Here is a 21,281-nt window from a genome sequence, read left to right as displayed (position 1 = left end):
TAATTATTATTATTGCTATCACTATTATTACCTGGAATTCAGCTTCTAGTGGAGATGGCTCACTGGGCGGATCTCTTTTCTTCATGTTAAATAGATAGGGGTGTAATTCAGACAAACTCACTTCTGTTTCCCCAAATTGATTGTATTCCACCAAAGCCTGATGGATCAGGATATACTGTGCCTACAATTCCAAAGGAAAATATGGATAAGTAACTGCTAACTTATGGTCCTATGAATCACATTTAAATAAATTATGTATCTCCATAATTTTGGCCATATTGAGACAATGTATATAAAAGAAAACTGATACCTACAACATTTGAATATTATGGAATTTGGCTCTCATAGTTCTCTAGAATGTGAGCAAATTCCATATCAGATTTTTTTCCCAGGGAAAAATAGCTTGCTAAATAGATTAAATATCTGCTATATACTGCATAACATTTATTTTATTTCTAAAAATTAGAGAGCTTTGTATGTTACTTCCTTCAGTGACTATTACTGTTCCACTAAGTCAAATCATTAATATATAAGACTATAATAAATTTCACACTGTATCTAAGAATGTAAGTTGATATTCCATAGAACACATTTTTAAAAAGAGTTTTCCAGAATCTTTTAAAACAGAGGAAATTATCAAAAAAAGCACACTATGCCAAATCTACATTTAACAACTCCTAACTTTTTATCGTATTTGAATCCACTATTTTTAAATAAGTGACATATTTCTGATAAAGTTCAAGCCTCTTGAACCACTCACTCCAGTTCCCTGACTTTGACTGTATCCTTTTCCATAGGAAATACTTTTTCTTTTTTTTTTTTCCTGGTTGACAATCTGTTTTTATACTTCTGCACTAACGTCTATGTATCTATAAAATTGTACATTTTTGTGTGCTTCCTTAAAATTCTGTAAATTGTATCTTATATGTTTCACTCAGTGATATTATTCACTCATGGTTTTCATCCAAGCATCTAACCACAAAGATAGATACAGACCACGATTATTCACCTGCATAGCATGCATTGTATGGCGTCCATATGTCTACATTTTGTTTGCCCTTTCTCCCATAGATATGAATAAAGCGTTTTTCTTTCTTCCTTCCCCTTCCTTCCTCCCTCCCTCCCTCCCTCCTTTCTTTCTTTCTTTCTTTTTCTTTCTTTCTTTCTTTCTTTCTTTCTTTCTTTCTTTCTTTCTTTCTTTCTTTCTTCTTTCTCTTTCTTTCCTTCTTTTTTTCTATTCTATCAATGCTGAATTCAATGAACATTCTTGCACATGTTTCTAGTTGTACACATTCGCAAGTGCTTCTCTTGCGAATACATGTGGAATTGCTGGGTCAAGTGCAGACATTTTCAGTAATAACCATCACTTACAATTACTGGCTACATACATGTGCCAGGGACTTGCCTACATACTTTCTCTGGATTACTTTTTCATCAAAACTCAGTAGGGTAAATACATCACTATCTCCATTTTACAGATGACTTAACTGAGGCACAGAAACATTAAAAACTTGTGAAAGGATACACAGGGTTAAGAATTAAAGGCAAGATATGAACCTTGGAAGTCTAGTTCTAAAATCCAGGCTCTTAAGCACTATACTATTCTGTCTCCCTGGTTTTAATTTTATGAGATTCTGCCAAATTGGTTTTCGGTGTTTTTATTTATTTGTTTTCCTTTCTGACATCTGTAAATGGTATTTTATTATGTATTTATGTGTTTGTTTGTTTATGTATTTTTGGAATCATCCTTTTTCTACAGTACTTTTAGCTACTAACGCAAAATGCTTCTAACTATGGTGCTTATCAATTAATTAAGGTTTCAGGAAATTAAAAGAAAACTATCTTCACTCACTGGTTAAAGTTGAGAAGAATTTGGATTTCTTTTAAAATCACTATTCCTCCCCCCCCCAAAAAAGATTTCAGTCAAAAAACAAAAGGGAGAATAGTGATTGAAGGTTAGCACATACCTCCACTTGAACCATCAGGCATCTCTGTCGCCTTAGCTTGACAACATAACCATACACGTCTACTTTGTTTTCTGCTTCCAGACCTTCTAGCATGGCATCAATTCCGATATAAGTGCCTGTGCGTCCAACACCAGCACTGACAAAACAAGCAAACAAAGGCATGATTGTGGCGGGGAAATGAATGGAAAAGCTGACGGGATGAAGCAGAGGAAAGAATATGTTTCTCCTCACAGACTGTTTCCCAAAACAGCAATTGCCAAAGGGAAGGATGTCTCTAACAGCCCCCAAGGCAAGGATTGGAGCAGCCCTGGCGCCCTCGGTGGGACGTCATTTACCTGCAGTGCACCACAATGGGGCCGCTGAAGAAGTTGCTGAAAGCGTTCACTCTCCTTCGCAGCTTGAGAAGCAGGTGAGGATCCTCAGGCACGCCATGGTCTGGCCAGCTGGTGAACTGGATGTGAGTCACCTCTCTCCCGGTGGCCTTCTCTTTTTTCTAGGCAAGAGATAATATTTTCTTTGAGATTTTTTTTTTCAAAGCAAACAACCCAACAAATAAGTGGAAGGGGGGACCAGTACCAAAAACTCCTCATGCAAGTTTTTCAGCCATAATAACATTTTCCTTTCCAATGAATAACCAGCAGTTGAGACGTCATGCAAGGCTGGCATGCACTAACCAGTAAACAATAACTTACCAGTAAGGGAAGTAAGGTATGGTAAGCTAGCTAAAGCTGCTCGGAACTTTCATGCTGCCATGCCAACAACAAACAACAAAAACAAACACACACACCAAAAAAAAAAAATGGGGGTGTGGGTGGTGGAAAAAGATATAAAGCCAAGACCATTCTCACAGCTGTTTGAAATAATTCCGCTTCGTAGGCCAGCACATTTTCTTCATGTGAAGAAAGTCTGATAAATTGTTCGGTTAATGCTATATTTCTTAGGCTGTCTTATATTAGAAATGTCAGCTCAGACTGTAGGGAGACAACTGAGGAAAGTCAGCCCCAGACTATGGCTCATATTTGTCCCAACTTCAAGGTAACCACTACAAGATGAGTAATTCATACTTCTCTGAGCTGGTAGAAGAAGAACCACCTACATTTAGATAGCAGAAGAAACAACAAAACTTGGTTGGTTGTAATTTTCTGATAGGAAATAATTATGTTATTGAAGAATAGTAAGAGACCAATTAATGTAACCAGATCTACATATAACCCATATATATGGACTGGGGGGGTCTCCTGCCTAAGTCCATCATGTATTTTACCATCAACTGTTGGTGGTGGAACCATTGTCCCACAGCCCTCTGTGGGCACAGTAGTTAGTAATGCCATGGGAGCCTTAGAAAGCCTTGGAAGAAATACACAACTGGTGGGGGTATTTTTTCCATCTTTAACCAGCTTTAAGATATAGTCACATGCCATAAAATTCATTCATTTAAATGATAAAATGTTTTATTATATTCCCAGAGTTGTAAAAGCCTCACCACTATTGAATTACAGGACATTTTTACTATCCCTCAAAAGAAACCCTCCTCCTGTTTCACCTCCCTCAGTTCCAAGCAATCCTAATCAATGTTCTGTCTCCATAAATTTGCCTCTTCAAGACTTTTCATAAAAATGGAATCCTAGGGGTTGCCTGGATGGCTCAGCCTTGATCTCAGCTCGGGTCTTGATCTCAGGGTTGTGAGTTCAAGCCCTACATAGGACTCCTGCTGGGCATGGAGCCTACTTAAAAAATACATTAAAAAATAAAATAAAATAAAATAACCAAATGGAATCCCGTAACATGTGTGAAGGCCTCCATTTTAACTATTATCTAAGGCCACGCTGACAGTTTTCTTTTCCAAACTAAACATTTTATCTTTACTACATAGTTAAAACTTTGTATTTCTTATAGTAGTCGCTAATTGTGCCATTTGTTTTTTGTTTTTGGTGTGAAAAGGTGGTTTTATTAAAGCACAGGGACAAGACCTGCGGACAGAAAGAGCTCTCTACTTGTGCCATTTGTATAAGTATTCTTTCCATAATGGTAATAGACTGATTGAGAAAAGGACCATTTTATCATTCATTAATTCAATCATTTATTCAACACAGTTAATGAGCTCTTTTCTTTATATGTCAAGAGTCACATCATTACAAATATACATGTGTATATATATGTATTTTCATTTTTTTTAAGAAAGGGAGACTGGGGTGAGAGGAAGAGGAAGAGAGACTCTTAAGCAGGCTCCATGCCCAGTGCAGGGCTTGATCCCACAACCCTGAGATCATGACCTGAGCCAAAATCAAGAGTTGAATGCTTAACCGACTGAGCCACTCAGGTGCCCCTACAGATACTTTTGATATGACTTGGACAAATAACTACCTTCACCAGTGATTGAACTTGACCCTGTTGGCTTGTGTTATTGTTCTAAGGCAACCCCTCCTCCTGTAGTTGTTAAAAATATTTTTTCTTAGATATAATTTCTTACATTTAATTTCATTCCATAACTGTATTTTTAGACAACCAATATGAAAATAAAAATTATGCAAAAAAACAAACTCACATTTGTAATGTTCAACTTCTGAATGATATAATCTGGACATCTTTTGTGCTCGGTGATCTTTACAATGACATCTCCAAAAGCCCGTGTGCCCTCTTCCATTGATGGCCAGTATTCAGCACACTTGTTCTATATTTCAAAAAATATTAATGATTTTGGTTTGTCATTTAAACAAATTTGTTCATTGAAATTCTTTAAAAAACAAAACAAACAAAATTATTCATCTGAAATTCTCAAACCTTTTGTGTGTTCCCCTTTAAGCACATATACACTTTAAGCTGTGATGCTTGAAATGTATTCCATTTCCCACTAACATGTCCTGAAAGATTTCGTCATACTACCTAGCAGAAGGATGATCTTCCCAGGCTTAGCCGCATATTAAAAAGGGATGTGCTCCATTGTCAGCAGAAATAATGTGGTTGCATGCGGTTAATTTCAGGCTGGAGGATAGGGAGGCTTTCACGCTTCCTAAAGTCTTATTACATGAATTACCACCTATCTGCCCAAGGACAGTTTTGTTCTAAGTATTCACGAGTACTTGTGAAATCAGCACACTGAAATGCACTAAACTTACAATAATACTGCAAAGAAATCAGAATCAAATATAAGTCCAGCAATTAAGCAGAAACACTTAAACTTTATTCATATATACATATATTTAGGTATGTACATACTTTATTTTTCTACATGTATGAAAAGTTTAAATCAAGTGTTACACTAATTAAAATAGAGAACTGTCTCTTTTTGTCATCAAGCACATATATGTGGGGTTTTTTTAAATGAGAGTCAACAGTCTTTTTTCCTTACCCCAATCTTCACCCTATGACTCTTACCCTGTTCCCTTCTTCACATCGAGTGACCATGACAATGACTGTGGCTTTCTGTTCCCAGATCATCCTCCAGAAATCATCAACAGTTTCATCCCTGGGACCTAGGAGATAAATAAATACAAACTGATAAATATCCTCTTAAAAGTGCTACAAAACAATTTTAAAAAAAGAATGTTAGACTATCAGATAAATTACCTTGTGCAGCAATGTATTTCCTGGGTTCTTTGAAGCCCTGTTCGAAACACACACAAAGGCATATCATCTACTGAACACTCAATTATTCATTTACATGCAAAATTGTGAGTTAAAGAAAGTTGATTTAGATCCACTATTTCTTGGTTGTGGATTTCTCTGAACATTTTCAAATTATAAGGGGGATTTTATTAACTCACAGTCACCCATTAAACTGTGCCAAACTTGTTAGCATTTACAAACAATAGTCATGGCTTTCATGTGTCTTTGCTATACACCAAAAGCAATTTTAGAAACTAGATTTCAGGGGCGCCTGGGTGGCACAGCGGTTAAGCGTCTGCCTTTGGCTCAGGGCGTGATCCCGCCGTTCTGGGATCGAGCCCCACATCGGGCTCCTCTGCTGGGAGCCTGCTTCTTCCTCTCCCACTCCCCCTGCCTGTGTTCCCTCTCTCGCTGGCTGTCTCTATCTCTGTCGAATAAATAAATAAAATCTTTAAAAAAAAAAAAAAACTAGATTTCATCCTCATCTGGGATGGTGCAGCAATATACAAAAGTAATCCAAACATTCTTATATTTTATGTCCTGCCAATCCTTACAACACCATCTGTTACAATTTAAACCTTTGTACAAACCACGCAGTTGCTTTTGGGATTCTTACTCAAATTCTTTCAATAAATCATTCTGAGGTGATCCCCACACTTCTACCTTTTAACTAGCGCTAGGATAGACCGCAAATTCCCTAGACTCCTTCTCTGCCATTGTAGATAAGAGATACAATAACTTTCATTTCATCACCTACCATGTCTGCTTTTCCCACTCCTATGACCGAAGCAAAGAAGAGTACAAAGGCAGATAAGATATTGTGCTAATTTCTTCCAAATTATCCCATAGTCCTTAAATTCACCTCAGCAATCAGAGAAGCCCTTCAGAGAGATAAACTTTGCCGATTTGATGAAATATAGTTACATGGGCCACAAAAATTCAGGATTAATATCAGTAACTTCTTGAAACTTCTATCTCATGACATAGTGTTATTCATACATTAACTTATTTGACACTTATTTATTGAGAGACTACAATATGCCAAGTAACTATCCAAAAGCTGAAGACATACTTTTCAGAAGCTCCCAGCTCTGGTGGAGAAAAATAAGTATAACTCAATACCATAATTACAATATGTATTTGAATAGAAATTATGAGGTTTTTCTCAGAGACTACCTAAATCCTTATAAAATCTGCCCTCACCTCTCACCTCTACAGCGAGCATGGTATACATGGTCAGGGCAAATGTGGGGTTCTTATGAGAAATACATACATAGATCATTTAGCCTAATATCCAGCACATAGTATGTACCAGAGTATTTTAATTATTAGTATCATTTTTTTGGTAGAGGAAAATTCTATAATATACCTAGTACCAATAACAAATAATAAACAACTATTCTTGCTGATATTAATGATTTTGTTGTTTATCTCAGTGACATTACGGGTTTATTTCAAACAGTTTCTAATAATATTTCTAAAATTTTGTCATGACAAAGACGGAACTGAATGAAATGCATAGATACAAGAAAAATGAAAATGATCAGTGGCAAAACAACGAAGATATAAAATAACCTGGCCGATAAGCACTTTTACTCACATCAATATAGCTGGCATTTATATAATTTGACCCTGCATCCCCATTTATATCAGAGAGTTCAACACGGTTATAATCATCTGTTCAAAGAAAAGAAACATAAGTAAGTGAAATAATGAATAATCAAGTAGCCTAAACATATGGAAATCCAATTCTCAATGAGTACTTACAAGGAAGGATGTCAACATAGCGGTTTTTATTCTGGTTAAAGGGTTTTCGAGCATCCTTGATAGAAAACTTGCTGAACACCCGTGGAATGCTCTGAAAGACATGAAGATCCTTTGGGTCACAGCAGATTCAAGAACAATAGTTTTCCCCTTGCCACTTGTCATTTTGAGCAAAGGAGACATCCTATGACATATGTCCTTTGGGCTGATAAGCAAGCCATGTCTGGTAATTGAAATTAACATTATTAGAAATTATGCAAAAAAAAAACCCACCTAAAAAATGAATGATGGGCAACTTTGAGAATAAAACCCATGAGTGAGAGCAAATTCAGCATTAATTACCGCTTTAAAATTAATTTAAAAACACACACTTGGATATTTGTCTAGACTACAAGTTCAAAACGGGACAAATATGTTTTGTGACACAACTTCGTAACTGATAATGATACAATGAAGAATTATTTTGAAATATTTACTAGTTCCATGACTATAAGTCTCTCCTCTGTTCTATAAATGTGGTAATAATGTCTGCTCTATGTTGCAGTGTGATGTGGGGTAAACTACAAAGGCAGATAGTTATATGGAATGATCTTGATAATTGAGTAAATTTCTCATTCTATATCAAGAGGAGCCACACACCTGAAACTCAGCCAGAAAAAGTCTTCCTTCATCAGCAATCTTCCTCTTATAAGTTTCCAACAAAACATCTGCATGGATTGGCTCCACAGTCATCAGTTGTTTTTCATCATCTTTAAATATATTAAGAATTCATGACCTGGGTTATGTCTATCTTTCAGGTGTCCATATAAATTTCATCCAATTTGTAGCCTGGGTTAACCCTTAGTTCCTTTCCACCTTACACATATTCTATCTGGAAAATCTCACTCACCTACAAAGATTCACCTCTAAACCCATGACTTCTACATGTTGTGCTCCAGCCCTCTTCTGAGCTTTATATTAACCTTTCAGACTATCTCCCAGATTTTCCATACAGTTATCTCACATGTACGTCAAAGGCAAAATGATCAAAGTAAAAATCATGTTTCCTTGACTCTAGTATTTCAAACCTCAGTAAACAGGATCACCATTCACAAAGTAATTTAAGACTGAAACTTTCACGTGATCCAAGATTTCCCCCTCCAGCTCCATATCCAAGTAAGTCACTGGGTGCTTTCGATCCCTTCTGCCAGCGGTCAGGTGCAGGCAGTCCTCCTCATCCATGTAACTACATCCTCCGAACTCCTCTCTTTGTCTCTAGTTTTTCCTCATGCTGACTTAGCTCTTAAACTGCCCCAAAATTAGTCTTCTGAAATACAAACATGAGCATGTAACTCTACTTGTTAAAAAATTATAACACCATTATTAGTGTTCCATTGTCTAAATCTAAAGTTTGAATACTTAATGTAATGTAACAATTGCTATACTTATGTATATGTATTATAGCTATTATTTTTTTTTCTTTTTTCTTTTTTAAGTTATTATGAAATTTGGTAAACATACAAATAAGAGAATATGATTAATACCCTGATACTCAGGACTCCGCCTTATTCAATATTCCCTTTACACTAAGCTATGAACAAGTTGTGCTTATCTGTTATGCCTCCAGGGTATGAAACACATTATATACTATCTTTTTTTAATAACTTCATAAGGAGTAAAAATACATATTAACCATAAAGAGCTATAGCTGTATATGTCTCCTGAAAAACAATGGTTTCAAAAGAATAAGAGAATGTAAACTATCACACATGTAAAAAATGTTTCTTCTATTCATTTTAATGTTCTCTGTTTATCAGGTGAAGAAAGAAGATGTCTATTAGGGTTGCACATTTTTCTTATTGTCTGTGAAAATTTTCTATCCAAATACTCTTATCAAATTAGCCACGTGCAGTTGCTTCTTTGGGTTGTTGGGAATCTCTGATATTCATTCATTCTGAACTTAGGGCCACCTTTGAGGTTTTATGGAGTTTGGGTAAGTTCTAAGTCATGCGAATGGACAATTAGTATCAACTTTGGGATAAAATGCTTCTTTGACACTTTCCAGTCTGCCTTGACACCTTGAAATTGATTCCCCTTCTCTGCTCAGGGGCTCGTTACTCTTGGCTCTTCATTCTTCCCTCAGTCTATCAAAACTAATTTTCAAAACATTTTACCTAATTCATGCATGTATTCATTGACATGTTTTGAATTCCAAACACTCAGATAGGAACTAGGGATAGAGCAGTGAAATGAGAGAGAAAAATCTCCCGATCTTCATATCCCTAGCTTACATTCTAGTGAGGGAAAGAGAGTTAACAAACAAATAAAATATATAATACAACATCAGGAAGTGATAGATTTTGCAACGGAAAATAAAGTCAAGGAGCTCCAAAGAACCAACCCTAACACCTTTGCTTACTGATTTGGTACCTGCTCTTACAGAGGGAAAGCCTTCAGAGACAAGTTAAAATAAGGCAGAGGAGTTCTTAAATTTTTTCTGCTTGAATATGAGTAAAAAAATCATTTTCTTTATTGTAAATATAGTTTCAATCTTTATTTCCTTCCCCTTTTACCAGATCAAAAATCACATTTCAAAAATTAAAGAAATAATGTGTAAGTTGAAAAAGAAGAGAAAAAATGGAATTCCTTTTCCTCTCCTAAGTCAAATTGCATTTTTTCGTCACGCCCATAAATGAGCCTTTAGGGGAAAAGCCACCATCCCACCCTTGCAGAGACCTGACCACACTTACTGCCTCTTCCTGTATGACACCTTCCATCTGTTCTTCCATCCACCACTCTCTCATTTGTTGATCTAATGTCTCCCCACAATCTTAGAAGACCCAGATACCTGCCCTTCCTACTCATAGTCTTGTACCTTTCCATAGAACCATACACATTCAATCACTATGCCATTTACCAAATTGCTGTCATATTTGTTGATATTTCTGTCTTCTTCTATTAAATTTTAAATCCCTTAAAAGCAGAGTGGCCTGTCACTGCCACATTTTCAGTGCTGGCACAATATTTGGCATATACTAGGAAATTCATAGTACTTACTGATCTAATAAATACAATTTGTGTATAATTTATATATATATTCCCTATATATCTATCTATATCTATATATATAGAGAGAGAGAGAATAAATGAATTTAAGTTTCATCACTGTATCAACAGAGGAGGTCCAGATTATATTTTTTGAAATATTGAATTCTTATTTAAAATGAATGGATTCAAATATGAAGGGGATATTCACCAGTAAAAAATATGTATACTTACCCCTTTCAACAAGTATAACCTCTTCTTCCATATTGCTGTGAAAATAAGAAATGTAAGTTTTTGTATCTTTTAAGAAACATAGAGTTCAGTTGGGATTCTATTTATATTTAATGAATGATTAAAGGAACGAGGGAATGGTGGCAGCGAGGATAAAGAGGAAAAGAGAGGAGGAAGAGAGAAGAGGGGATAGGAAGGGGGAAAGAGAAAAGAGCATGGCAGGGGAGGGAGGAAAGAATGAAGGAAAGGAGATGGAGGAAAGAGAGAGGAGTAAAGAAAAAGTAAGGGAGGAAGAAACCAACCAAGAGTTGTCTGCTAAACTCTGTTAAGTGACTAAATAATTTTATTTTAAAATTCTTGTTTTTTGTAAAGTGTAGTTGTTCCTGGGAAAAGGAATATATATAATTCCTTAGATAGTTCTCTTTCCTTTCTGTCTTTATCATTTCTAGATCCCTCTGACCTAATTTGTACTAGAAAAATAAATATCTATTCGTTTCACTGGTTATTAGTTTTAAAAATCATAACATTATTTATTGGTAAGTGTAGAAAATATTAGTATTTAAACTGAGAAGACCACGCTAAGTTTTTGATCAAAAGTTCACTGATGAATTGGACTTCATGCTACTTCTCCTTCTTTACTTAACTGGTTCTAAACTTACCCCTTAGATGGGTACTTCCATCATTATTACTATTATTTTTCACTTTGAAATCAGCTCTTACCTGGACCTCTTGTTGCGCAGGTCATAGATTTTATAGAGAACAACGAGCAGGGCTAAGAATGTCACAATGATCAGAAACACCAGAAATATAATCAATGCTTTAGAATTATCTAGAAATGAAAAATAACACATGAAGAAAGCTTATTATATCAAATATTTCGCTGTGTTCTTGAATATCACCTTTAAAGTAATTTCATTTTAATACGCTCATTTCTTTTGAGGCTTTCAAAAAATTTTTAAAGGAGACCAAATACAGTATGTTCTTGATTTTTGTGTATTTTGCCTATATTACTCAAAACAAATAAAAACACCTAATATTTTAAGGGAACAATTAGAATATAGAAGAGAAACTCTCTTTTCCTTTCACAAAATCCTGTTCCTTTATGAAACACTATCATTTAGGCTTAATTCTCTTTCTTTCAGTCACTCCATTTTGAAGGGACAAGAGAGGTAATTTAGTTTTCACAAATCTCAGATAAAAACTCATATAGCTTAACTTTTGTGCAGAAGTGGATAACCTTCCAAAAAGTTCAGAAAGGCTTCTGCCCCACACAGATAAAATTTCTCACCTGCTCACTAAGGTATAAAATCAATTAACCAAGAGACAAAAATTATTTCATTCTACCATTAGGATTACTTATCCTGATGTAAATTTTCACCAAAGTTTAACATGAAATCATGCCCTTCCTTGGAGAAAAGGCAGAGAAAAGAGAATGTTAGAGGAGAACACAGGCAGTAACCTCTTTGACCTCAGCCATAGCAACTTCTTACTAGACACATCACCAGAGCCAAGAGAAACAAAAGCAAAAATGAACTATTGGGACTTCATCAAGATAAAAATCTTCTACACAGCAAAGGAAACAATCAACAAAACTAAAAGGCAGCCTAAGGAATGGGAGAAGATATTGGCAAATGACTTATCAGATAAAGGGCTAGTATCCAAAATCTATAAAGAACTTCTCAAATTCAACACCCCAAAAACAAATAATCCATCTAAGAAATGGACAGAAGGCATATATAGACATTTTTCCAAAGAAGGCAACCAGATGGCTAGTAGACACATGAAAAGATGCTCAACATCATTCATCATCATGGAAATATAAGTTAAAACCACGATGAGATATCACGTCACACCTGTCAGAATGACTATAAAATTAACAACACGGGAAACAACAGATGTTGGTGAGGGTGCGGAGAAAGAGGAACCCTCATGCACTGTTGGTGGGAATGCAAACTGGTGTAGCCACTCTGGAGAACAGTATGGAATTTCCTCAAAAAGCTAAAATAGAACTACCCTACCACCCAGCAATTGCACTACTAGGTATTTACCCGAAGGAAACAAAAATACAGATTTGAAGGGGTACATGCACCCTGATGTTTATAGCAGCATTATCAACAATACCTAAACTATGGAAAGATTCCATGTGTCACTGATATGATAAATGGATAAAGAAGATGTGGTATATATATGCAATGGAATATTACTCAGCCATCAAAAAGAATAAAATTTCGCCATCTGCAATGACGTGGTTGGAGCTAGAGTGCTAAGTGAAATAAGTCAGAGAAAGACAAATACCATATGATTTCACTCATATGTGCAATTTAAGAAATAAACAGATGAACATAGGGGAAGGGAAGGAAAAATAAAATAAGGTAAAAACAGAGACAGAGGCAAACCATAAGAGACTCTTAACTATAGAGGACAAACTGAGGGTTGCTAAGAGGGAGGTGAGTGGTGGGATGGGCTAAATGGGTGATGGGAATTAAGGAGGGCACTTGTTGTGATGAGCACTGGGTATTATATGTAAGTGATGAATTAGTAAGTTCTACTCCTGAAAACAGTACTATGCTATATGTTAACTAACTTGCACAAATTTTAAAAAAATAAGTAAAAAATAGATGTTATCAAAGTAAATAATAAAGTAAAATTTTATTTAAATAAACGTAGAAAAAAATAATACAACGTATCTCCTCAGTCAACAGGCCCTCTAAGGATCACAGAACTTCTTTCTTTTTTTTTTTTAAGATTTTATTTAAATAAATAAATAAATAAAATATTTGACAGAGATAGGGACAGCCAGCGAGAGAGGGAACACAAGCAGGGGGAGTGGGAGAGGAAGAAGCAGGCTCCCAGCGGAAGAGCCTGACGTGGGGCACGATCCCAGAACTCCGGGGTCACGCCCTGAGCCGAAGGCAGACACTTAACGACTGAGCCACCCAGGCGCCCCAGGATCACAGAACTTCTAACCAACTTTTCCTATTGTCTCACTATGGCTTTGATCAGACTGCTGATAAGAACCAAACTCTCAAGGAAACCCTCAACAAGATAGAGGGATTCCAAAATAATAAACTGATTTACAATTTCCAATATGTGACTAACGGGAGCTCCAAAAGGACTACAGGGGGAAAAAATAGAGCAAAGAAAATGAAATGAAATGAAATGAAATGAAATGAAATGAAATGAAATGAAATGAAATTGAATGAAATGAAATGAAATGAAATGAAATGAAATGAAAAAAAGCAATGCAAGACCAAGAATAAAGAGGAAACCATAAAAGTTTCAGAGAACAAAAATACGGAAATATAGAAAAAGAAGGAGAAATGGGATGGCATTAGAAAGTTTGCTGGATGCAGGAGAACAAAACAGAAATACTTCTTCAATTCTAGATTTTTTAACTTAGAATTCTATGCCAGGTCAGAATATTGATCAAGTTCCAGGGTCGAATCAGGAATTGCATGTTTATACGTGCAAGAGTTAGAATATTTTCTTCTAGAGAATAAACACCCGTAAATTTTTTTAAAAAATGAGATTCAGATGTAGCAATTCTAAAAGAGGAGACTAATGAAGAAAAATTTTACGACAGTAGCTGAGCTGTACAGCGAGGGCGTTCAAATCAGTATAGGAAGAAAGGGGCCCCAGGAGTCATGTGGAATGATGTCAAAATACAGTTGAGGAAATCCTACGCCAGGGAAGCTCAGCAATCCTTTTCTAGTAGGTGTATTCTTGGCAAGTCCCAACCCGAGACCTCCCCTGGAGAAGATGTCACTATTAAAAGTCATTGTAACTATATATCGGCTAACTGAATTTAAATTTTTTTAAAAATGTCGTATTATTTATCTCTAATGAAAATGCCATTGGGAGCAAAAAGTCAATAAAACTTTTTCTGTGTTATGGAAAAAGGACCATGGGATAACTCTCTAGCTCCACCGACATGGAAATCTGAGAAAAGCGAGATATTAGCTGTGTTCCTAGGCAACATTGCTAATGGTGAAAATGATCCCCTGATTGCTAAACTGCATCTGGACCGGGAGGTTTCTGTACGAACTACATGGTCCTGGCGGAAACCCTAGCTTTAGGCTTCCCTGAGCGGAGTAACCCAGGGCGCATCTCAGATCTGGCCCCATCCCTGTTGGCACGTCTGGAAGCTATGCCTCTGGAACTATTCTGAGATACTGGTTCCTTTCTCAACCTGGGGCTTCTAAGCCAGGGCAGCGCCCACCCGCACGCACGCCCTCTGATTCTCTTCATCTCCCTCGCCTCTGGGAGGGCCCCAGAATGGTTCTCCGTCTGCCATGCGCACTGCTACCGCCATTGCGGCTGCCCGCCTCCCTCGCTGGCACCTTCTGCTTCCTGTTCTGCGTCTCTCTGAGTGAAGCGGCCTCACTCTGGCCTACTAAGACGTGAGTGTGAAATGTCCTGTTGAGTCTGTGACCCCCCCGAGAGTAGGTGCTACAGCTATAAGCTGGGGGGGAAAATAATTCAATCAAGCTGTTTTTATTGTAAAGAATTATAAAAGAAAAGTACTTATATGGAAATAAAATCAGAGCTTTCTGGCTGAATTTGGTGGGCATTTCATATTGAGAGCTTTTAGTTTAAACCTCTGAGCATCAAGAACTAAAACTGTACATGCGCCTTAGGAAAGCAGCTTGGAACATGAGATTTTACACCTTTCCTCTTTTCAAAGACTTCGGAAAATAAGGCATTAGTCACTGCGCAGATGCATATGTGTGTGAGAGATTGAGACTGAGATGCTGCAATGATAGCATCAGAAACTGCCTATGATTGATAACACGACACAGAGATTCAGGTAATTTAATTTAATTTATAAGCCAACAAGCAGAGAAACTTAAAACAATGAACTAAGTCCTCTCTCTCCATAGGATCAGATCAATGGGCAATGCTAATAACTCTAGAAAGAGTAGCAGCCAATATTCTTGACATATATGGTGGGAACTATAAGGAGAACTGAAAATAGAAATGGGGAAAAGTGGTCGTCCCTGGGAGCAGGACAGTGAGTGGGGAGTGGTGACAGGTACCTGTTATTTTCATTATTATGACGACATTTAAAATGAAATGATTTTTTCTATCTGCAACTTTATTTTGATTAAGATATTTAAAATATTAATCACAAAAAATTCAATAACCACATTGTTATTAAGCAATGCTTATCTTAGCTTTAGTGAGGTAAATCAGAACAGCTTTGTATCTAACACCTGCTTCTACCAAACTTACCTTGGAAGGACAGAATAAGATAAAATAAGTAACAATCTCTAAAGCAGTACACAAAGCAAACATGTCGTGTTAACAAACACGAAAAAGTGTCATAAACCTAATCATAATTTAAGTCTATACAGAAAAATCTTCCTATGAATTATTTTACGAGATCAATGATCCTTTAATAATTGAATTTCCTAATTGAATTTAAAATATTGTATTTTACAGAGAAAAAACTGATGGTTGCCAGAGGGAAGGGGTGGGAGGATTGGCAAAATGCGTGAAGGGGAGTGGAAGGTACAGGCTTCTAGTCATGGAATGAATAAGTCACAGAAATAAAAGGTACAGCATAGGGAATATGGACAGTGATATTATAAAAGCATTGTATGGTGCTAGATGGTAGCTACACTTGGGGGGAACATAAGTTAAAGAGAAGTTAAGTCACTCTGTTGTATACCTGAAACTAACGTAATATTGTGTGTCAACTACACTTAAATAAAAAATTAAAAATAGAATAAAATATAATATTTTAATATGAGGTTCACCTATACATGTTTTTTCAGACAACTTAAAATATTATGTTTATGGAAAACATATAAACATTTAATAATTAAATATAAATATGAATGTAAAATAATAAAGCTTTGTAAGTATTAGTATATATATTAATATAAAAGTAGTATAATAAATAGCCATGTAATGACTTACAAGATGTTGATTGAGAAACACTTTCTGGAACTCCAGCATAGTACCCATTGTGATAATAGACCTGAATTTCAGTAATAAAAGAGAAAATAGCTTGTAATGTAATAGTTTGTAATAGTAATGTAAATTTATCTATCATAATGTAACATTATTTCTCATTTGATGATAATTAATTTAAAATACACAGGTTAATGATAATTTAAAGTTGAAACTTCAAGATTAGGTCTATATTTTATCAAAATTTTTTAAAAGAAAATATTTAACAGTGAAAAAGACAAAGTAATCTTAGCCTATTTAGCAATAATAGTAGTACTAATAACAATAGTATAATTAGCAAGAATAAGTGAAACTGGAGGAATAAAATCCAACACATCAAAATATTCAAAGCTTAAAGTTAAAATTCCCTGTTGATAGGCTAATATCTTTAGATTTTATTTAAAATCTAATATCTTAAGATTTTATTTAAAAGGGAAACTCTACCATATATAAGAATTATACATAAGATGCACATACAATTTGTAAAAGTAAATAGAAACAATATAAGAATCACAGTATTTATAATAAAGTGATATTTAGTTCACAAGGGTTAAAATGATAAAGATTGATACTCCCAAGTGATACAGGGTAAAATCTACAGTGTTGACCTAACTAGCATAACTACCTATGTCTTAAAATATCAGATGCAAATAAAATCGAAACAATTAAGATATACAAGGGAAACTGACAGGAGCAAGAAAGCAATAAGAGGCTTTGGCAAAAACAATTTTAAGTAAAAATAAATCTGAATAATATCATAAAAAAGATAAACATGATAAATTTAGAAAATATTACCTAAATTTTTACCCTTCAGAGGATATATAATTTCCCCAGTACTCACAGAATATTTATAAACATTCATTATACAGTGAACTGTAAAAAATACTCTATAAATTCCCCAAAGCAGAAATTATAAAAGCTAATTATCTTTTAGAAGCTAATAATAACAATAAAAATTCAAGCACCAGAAATGTAAAAACACTCACTTTGAAAACAAATTAAATATGCTTTCCAACTGCAATTATAAATTCTTTGGAAATTATCAATAATAACATTCTACTTTAAAAATCCACTCTTTAAATATTATGTCAGTCATTGAAAAATCAATAATAACACAGACATAGGATACAGTCAAAATTTTATGAAAGGACAATTCATAGCTTTAATTTTTCTTTTCTTTCTTTCTTTTTTTGGATAATTAAAAATAAACAAATGGACAAAACACTTTCAATCCCAAATTACCAGAAGACCATAAAAATAAGTCTCTAAAAAATAAAAGTAATAAATTAACAATGATAAAAACAACTTTATTTATCTATTAACCAGAGATCACAATGATGAATAAAGCTAAAATGATTGGTCCCTTGTGATGGGATAAATGTTGTAGGGGATACAGAAAGAAACACAATGAAATATGGTACATACACTGAAGAAAACAAGAGAAAATTTTGGAAGGATGGGAAAAAGGAAAAGAATGGATAACTAAATAATTATATACCAATTTGAATTTGAAGGTTGTATTTTAATATGATGTTTACCTATAATTTTCCAGAATAACTTATATTGACAAATGGGAGAAGAAAATTCTGGAAAGAGAGAAGAGCACCAGGTAAAGTACCTATAGAGATGTGCCTGAGAAACTGAAAAGAAATGGAGCTTACTGCGTGCTGGAAAAGTAATGGGAGGTGAAGTATAATGTATATGGTATGTGATAACAAAATTTTTCTTTCATATGGACTGTTCTTTGGAAAAAATATAGTGTAAAATATCTGAAAAGAACAATAATGGAAGAAAATGTAAATGGTTCAGAAAGAAAGAATTCCTGTGTGTTAAAAGGATTAAAACAGACTTCAGAAAACAAACCGTTCCTGTACTATTTAGAGCTACAAAGCGTAGAAAAACAGGAAATGTGTCCAATGTGCTTTATCAGGTTAGCACAACCTTTATATCAAAATATAATAAGAATGATGCATGCCCAAAGCTATACCAAAAGTCTATGCCCACAACTTCTGCCCACTTGTTAAATGATCTCATATGAATGTCTATTCATAAAGACAAAAAATTTGAGGTGCTTGGGTTGCTTGGTTGGTTAAGCGTCTACCTTCAGCTCAGGTCATGGTCCTGGGGTCCTGGGATTGACCCCCACTTTGGGCTCCTTGCTCAATGGGGAGTCTGCTTCTCCCTCTCCCTTTGACCCTTTCCCCTGCTCATGTTCTCTCATACTCACTCTCTCTCTCAAATAAATAAATGAAATCTTTTTTAAAAAAAGACTTGTATTTCCCTGATTGCTAGTGATGTTGAGCATAAAAAAAAAAGACTTAAAAAATTAAGCCATTGAATTCAATAATACTTTCAAAGAATAATACACAATGACAGAGCAAGATTTTTTCTTGGAACGTGACATGGATTAGCATTACAAAACGTATAGGTATAATGCACCATATAAACAAATCACATCATGTCATCACAACCATGGCATCATCTAATATAGTGTAATAAAAACATTTGATAAAGTCCAACCTATGTCTCTGATAAAACAAACAAATGACAAGAAAGGTAAGAAATGTTATATATTCATATACATAATAAAATATGCTGTATATATATAAAAGGTTATATATATTTATATGTATTATAATATATAAACGTATTTAAGTGATAAAGAATATGAAGCCAATTGTCAACATATATTGAACAGTAGACTACTGACTGTTGAAATTTCCATTAAATCAGAAATAAAACTGATAAATTTGACTGACTAAAAATAAAAGGAAAAATTGTATATGACTTAAAATGTTATAAATAAAATTAAAAAAGCAAACTGCGAAGTGGAAACAAATCTTGAGACTCATATGACAAGGAGTTTAATATCATTAATATCCAGAAACTTCCCCAAATAAAACTGGGCAAAGGAAGTAAAAAGTATGTTACCACAAGAGCAAAAACAGCAACAACAAGAACTATATTTATCTTCAACAGTAAATAAAGAAACCCCATTAAAACAAAAAGAGAAGTCGATACTGTATTTCACCTACTAAACATCAAAGAAAAAGAAGGGTATGCCCAGTATTGGTGAGAATATCACGAGCAGTCACTTCATATACTGTTATGGGAAGGGTAATTTGGTAACTTACCCAATAAATAAATAAATAAATAAATAAATAAATAAATAAATAAGTAAATAAATATGTAAATACACATATACATTTTTACATATATATACATATATATATACACACATACCTATATGTATGTACGTATATGTATCACAAAAACTCTTAAAATACATGTAAATTCCTTTTGACCCAATACATTTATTTCCAGGAATTTACTTAAACAGAAATGATTAAAGACACATTCAAAGATTTTGCTATTTACCAGTAAGTGTCTTTATTGATTTTGTTTGTAAGAGATGAAAACAAGCACAGTTAATAGAATGTGATAAAGCTATATGATAGAATCTTATGCAACCATTAAAAATTGCATAGTAGCAGAGTGTTTAACATGGAAAAATGTTCATGACATAGTGATATATGAAAAACTGTGTGTTCAGAATGTCGATAAATATATATGCTGAATATATATAAATATGCATTGCATGTTAGGGAAGTTGTAAGATATAAGGAAAATATATATTGGTCTCTGCCCTTGGTTCCTGGCACAGAACTCCTGAAACCCTTATAATTTCCCTGGTGATAGGAGTGTCTTACATTCTAACGAGGTGACTGGATGGGCTGCTGGGTGGCTCCTGGATGAAGGCTAGTCATCAGAAAGATAAGGCCATTAGTAAAAGCTTGACCTTTTCAGCTCTGCCCCCGTTCTCTTGAGAAGGTAGAAGGGCTGAAAATGAAGTTTATGATTGATCACGTCTACATGATGAAGCCTCCTTAAAATCTCCAAAGAACAAGGTTTAGGGAGCTATCAGACAAAGGTGAACATATCCACATTAGGAGGGTGACGCACCCCAACTTCATGGGGACAGAAGCTGCTGTACTTGGGGCCTTCTCAGACATCACCCTCATCTGACTGTTCATCTGTATCCTTTATCACATCCTTGAATAAACTGGTAAACGTGAATAATGTTTCCCTGCATTCTGTGAGCCACACAATCAAACCTGAGGAGAGGGTCCTGGGAACACCTGATTTGTGGCCACGTTGGACAGAAATTGAAGATAACCTAGGGACCAACTACTTGGACCTGGCATCTAAAATGCAATGGGAACAGTCTTGTGGGACTAAGCCCTTCACTTGTGGACTCTGCCACTATCTCTAGATAGACGGTGTCAGATTTGACTTCAATTGTAGGACACCCAGGTGGTACCACGAAGACTTGCTTGATATGGGGAAAAAGCGCCACACATTTGGTGACCAGAAGTGTCAGAAGTGCAGTGTTTCATGTGAATAGTATAGGAGACTCCCAGAAAAGAACACACAAGAGAAGACTGAACTGACGTTTTCCCCTACAACCAGGACAAAGACTGAGATTTTTCATTTTAGAAAATATTCACAAAATATGATCAGTACGCAGTAAGCTTATAGATGAGTTTTTTAATTCTCCATGTTCACTGGCATTTCCTAATATTCATTTCTACTATTTTCTAACCTCAGTGTACCTATAAAATATTTTGTAATTAAGGAAGTCATGTTAATAAAGATAAAAAGTCAAGGGAAATAAAAAGTTTGACAAAGTAATAATCGACTACATAAAACATTGTGCTTTTTGACACAGAAGCA

General features: G+C 35.0%; 1 protein-coding gene across 8 annotated transcripts in view; it reads right to left on the bottom strand.

Annotated features, from left to right (window-relative positions):
- Positions 1-21,281, bottom strand: part of PTPRC (protein tyrosine phosphatase receptor type C) — a 120,371-nt gene that overhangs the window by 13,028 nt on the left and 86,062 nt on the right. For all 8 annotated transcript variants that reach the window (XM_026480708.4, XM_057315168.1, XM_057315169.1 and 5 more), the window contains 12 exons: positions 16,515-16,575; positions 11,313-11,421; positions 10,596-10,630; positions 7,977-8,086; positions 7,341-7,431; positions 7,174-7,250; positions 5,535-5,571; positions 5,343-5,440; positions 4,513-4,638; positions 2,303-2,460; positions 1,968-2,103; positions 32-181 (listed from right to left, as the gene is read on the bottom strand). In XM_026480708.4, coding sequence (XP_026336493.2) covers positions 32-181; positions 1,968-2,103; positions 2,303-2,460; positions 4,513-4,638; positions 5,343-5,440; positions 5,535-5,571; positions 7,174-7,250; positions 7,341-7,431; positions 7,977-8,086; positions 10,596-10,630; positions 11,313-11,421; positions 16,515-16,575 — 1,188 coding nt within the window. The remainder of the gene's footprint in view (positions 1-31; positions 182-1,967; positions 2,104-2,302; positions 2,461-4,512; positions 4,639-5,342; positions 5,441-5,534; positions 5,572-7,173; positions 7,251-7,340; positions 7,432-7,976; positions 8,087-10,595; positions 10,631-11,312; positions 11,422-16,514; positions 16,576-21,281) is intronic.

The sequence above is a fragment of the Ursus arctos genome, unplaced genomic scaffold (genome assembly GCF_023065955.2).
Source record: "Ursus arctos isolate Adak ecotype North America unplaced genomic scaffold, UrsArc2.0 scaffold_2, whole genome shotgun sequence".
Lineage (NCBI taxonomy): Eukaryota > Metazoa > Chordata > Mammalia > Carnivora > Ursidae > Ursus > Ursus arctos.
The sequence above is the reverse complement of the archived record's forward strand: the minus strand, read 5'-3'. Positions and strand labels throughout refer to the sequence as shown.